This window comes from Eimeria necatrix, genomic scaffold (assembly GCF_000499385.1).
Source record: "Eimeria necatrix Houghton genomic scaffold, Enh_scaff2159, whole genome shotgun sequence".
Lineage (NCBI taxonomy): Eukaryota > Apicomplexa > Conoidasida > Eucoccidiorida > Eimeriidae > Eimeria > Eimeria necatrix.
This window is the reverse complement of record NW_013652769.1, coordinates 1-3,233: the sequence shown is the minus strand read 5'-3', so window position 1 is coordinate 3,233 and position 3,233 is coordinate 1. Positions and strand designations below refer to the sequence as shown.

Sequence of the window (3,233 nt, the reverse complement as noted above, 5' to 3'; positions counted from 1 at the left end):
CTCAACAACCGCCTCCAAGTCCAAACCCTAAACCCTAAACCCTAAACCCTAAACCCTAAACCCTAGGCCCTGCGGGCCCAACACGCCTGCGCCCCAAAGCCCAAACCCTAGCTCCTCCTCCAGCCCCTTTTGGGGCACTTTTGTTTTCCCCTCAACAACCGCCTCCAAGTCCAAACCCTAAACCCTAAACCCTAAACCCTAAACCCTAAATCGGCGTAAAAGGGCTTATTTAAACCCCCTTAAATCGGTTTTTAAATCTCTTTCACTCATTTTTTCCCTTCTATTTATTTATTTCCTTTATTTCTTTTATTTATTTATTTATTTTATTTATTTAATTCAATTTATTTAATTTATTTAATTTATTTAATTTATTTGTTTTTATTTTTATTTTTTAGGGAGTTCACATTGTCACAGCAGATCACCCCCGCTGCCAAACTGCAGCACAAATTTACCAGCAGCTAAAAGAGGACCCGAAGTTTGCAGACAAGTCCGTTTTTATTTCTTTTTATTTTTTGTTTCTTTTTATTTCTTTTTATTTCTTTTATTTCTTTTTTTCTTTTATTTGTCCCTTTTTTGTCTCCTTTTTGTCTTCTATTTGTCCCTTTTTTGTCTCCTTTTTGTCTCCTTTGTTTCAGCTTTTGTTCGATTGCTTTTGCCCTTCTGTCTCTGTTTTTGCAGCAGCAGCAGCAGCAGCAGCAGCAGCAGCAGCTGCTGCTGCTGCTGCTGCTGCTGCTGCTGTCCCTTTTTAAGTGTCTCCTTTTTCTTTTGTCTCTTTTTGTTTTTAGTCTTCTTCCTCTCGTTGAAGAAGGAATTAAAGAAACCCACCGTTGGCTTTCTCAGGAGACGCAGCAGCAGCAGCAGCAGCAGCAGCAGCAGCAGCAGCAGCAAGTGGACGTGATGGCGCTCGCGGCGCAGATCGAAAAAGGTGAGGAGCTGCTGCTGCTGCTGCTGTTGCTGCTGCAGCTGCTGCTGCTGTTGCTGCATGCGCTGCTACCGAGTGCCACTTGCTGCTGCTGAATTTGCTGCTGCTGCTGCTGCTGCTGCTGCAGGGACTCTGCCGCTGCTGCTGCGGAAGGCGTTTAAAACTGCTGCTGCTGAGGGTTCAGTTTTGGTGGTTTGCGGCACCTTCTTTATGATGAGGGAGGTTATGCAAACCCTGGGACTCGCAGAAGGTGAAGGCTTAGGGTTTAGGGTTTAGGGTTTAGGGTTTGGAGTCCAGGGTTCAGGGTTTAGGGTTTAGGGTTTTGGCTGAGGGTGCAGGAGTGTCATCAAGTAACACAGCGCTGACGCAGAGCCTAGGGTTCAGGCATTAGGGTTTGGGGTTTACGGCCAGGGGTTTAGGGTTAAGGGTTTAGGGTTTAGGGTTTAGGGTTTTTCGCAGGACCCATAGACCCCGTGGATATGAACGAGAGGTGCCCTGACCAGTCAGACGACGAAGCATGAGGCAGCAGCAGCTGCTGCTGCAACAGCAGCAGCAGCTGCTGCTGCAACAGCAGCAGCAGCAGCAGCAGCAGCATTACCAGGTACAGCAGCAGCAGCAGCACCAGGTACAGCAGCAGCAGCAGCACCAGGTACAGCAGCAGCAGCAGCACCAGGTACAGCAGCAGCTGCTGCTGCTCTTGTAGCTACAGCAGCAACAGCTGCAGCCGCGGCAGCCGCAGCAGCAGCAGCAGCTGCTGCTGCTGCTGCTGCCGCAACAGCAGCAGCAGCAGCTGCTGCTGCTGCTGCAGGGCATTTGTGGGGCCAATTTTACAATAGGCAGCAGCTGCTTAGATTTGTTGCGGCATTGAAAAGCCTAAATAGACAATTGAATAAACATTTGTTTAGTTATTTATTTATTTATTGTTATTTATTTATTTATTTATTTATTTATTTATTTATTTATTTATTTATTTATTTATTTATTTATTTATTTTGCTTTAGAGCTGAGTTGCTGCGGTGTATTTGCTGCTGCTGCTGAGCCCAGTTGGGCCTTCAGGTGTATCTCCAGCTCAGAGGGCTGCATGCAGCGCCTGGCCTTAGGGTTTAGGGTTTAGGGTTTAGGGTTTAGGGTTTAGGGTTTAGGGTTTAGGGTTTCAGGATTAGGTCCACTGTATCTGCCCCCAACGGCAGCTTGCTGCTGCTGCTCGCGCAGCAGCGGCAGTTTGCTGCTGCTGCTGCAGTTGCTGCTGCTGCTTCCATCGCTCTTGCTGCTGTTGCTGCAGCTGCTACAAGCATTGCCGGTGCAGCCCAAGCTGCTGCTGCTGCTGCTGCTGCTGCTTCTGCTGCAGTTACTCTTGCTGCTGCTTCCTATGCAGTTGCTGCTGCTGCTGCTTGTGCGCTTGTTGCTGCAGCTGAGTACGCTGCGGTTGCTGCTGCTGCTGCTACAGTTGCTGCTGCTTCTACAGTTTATTGCTGCTGCTACTGCTGCTGCTGCTGCTGCTGCTGCTGCTGCTGTCGTTGATTGCTTAAAGGAAATAAACCTGTGATTTAGCTTTCAGGTGTACATACACCTTAAGCTGTTCTTGCAGCAGGAGCCAGCAGCAGGCTTTGGCGCGCTGCTGCTGCTGCTGCAGTTGCTGCTGCTGCAGTTGCTGCTGCAGCTGCTACTGGAGCAGATGCTGCTGTTCTTGCAGCAGCAGCAGCAGCGGCTGCTGCAGCTGCTGCTGCTGCAGCTGCTTTCTTGCGGGAGTCCGATAGGAGACGGAACAGCTACAGGCAGAGGGGGGGATTGCGATGATTTGCTGCTGCTGCTTCTGCTGCTGCTGCTGCTGCAGCTGCTGCAGCAACAGAGAAGCTCGTGCTGCAGCTCCTGCTGCTGCCGATTGGGAAAAAGTACAGCGATGGCTGCTGAAGGACTAGCCGCTGCAGCAGCAGCAGCAGCTGCAGAGGCAGCAAGACCTGTTGCTGCTGCTGCTAATGAAACAAGCCTGTGACTGCTGTGAGAGAACTTCAGCAGCAGCAGCAGCTGCTTCAGCAGCAGCAGCAGCTGCTGCTGCTGCTGTTACTGCTTGAATTGCGGCAGAAGATTGCTGCTGCTCTTAGGGGTTCTGCAGCAGCTCTTGCTGCTGCAGCTCTTGCTGCTGCAGCTCTTGCTGCTGCAGCTCTTGCTGCTGCTGCTGCTGTTTGGTTTGCTGCTGCTCTTGCTGCACCTGCAGCGCGGGTCGAGCCGCGCGGACGCCTGCTGCAGCAGCAGCTCTCGCTGCTGCTGCTGCTGCTGCTGCTGCTGCTGCTGCTGCTGCTGCTGCTGCTGC

At 51.0% G+C, this 3,233-nt stretch overlaps 2 protein-coding genes across 2 annotated transcripts; one reads left to right on the top strand and one right to left on the bottom strand.

The window, feature by feature from the left end:
* Positions 1 to 395: 395 nt before the first annotated feature.
* On the top strand, positions 396 to 1,443 carry ENH_00029490 (folylpolyglutamate synthase, putative; the record flags this gene model as incomplete). The annotated part of the gene is made up of 4 exons (XM_013580046.1): positions 396 to 487; positions 786 to 925; positions 1,050 to 1,172; positions 1,382 to 1,443. Coding segments are annotated over 4 exons (417 nt in total), but the record flags the coding sequence as incomplete, so codon positions are not given.
* Positions 1,444 to 3,020: 1,577 nt separating this feature from the next.
* ENH_00029480 (hypothetical protein) lies at positions 3,021 to 3,232 on the bottom strand (the record flags this gene model as incomplete). Its single annotated transcript, XM_013580045.1, has 1 exon — positions 3,021 to 3,232. A coding segment is annotated over one exon (212 nt), but the record flags the coding sequence as incomplete, so codon positions are not given.
* Between the last annotated feature and the right edge of the window lies 1 nt (position 3,233).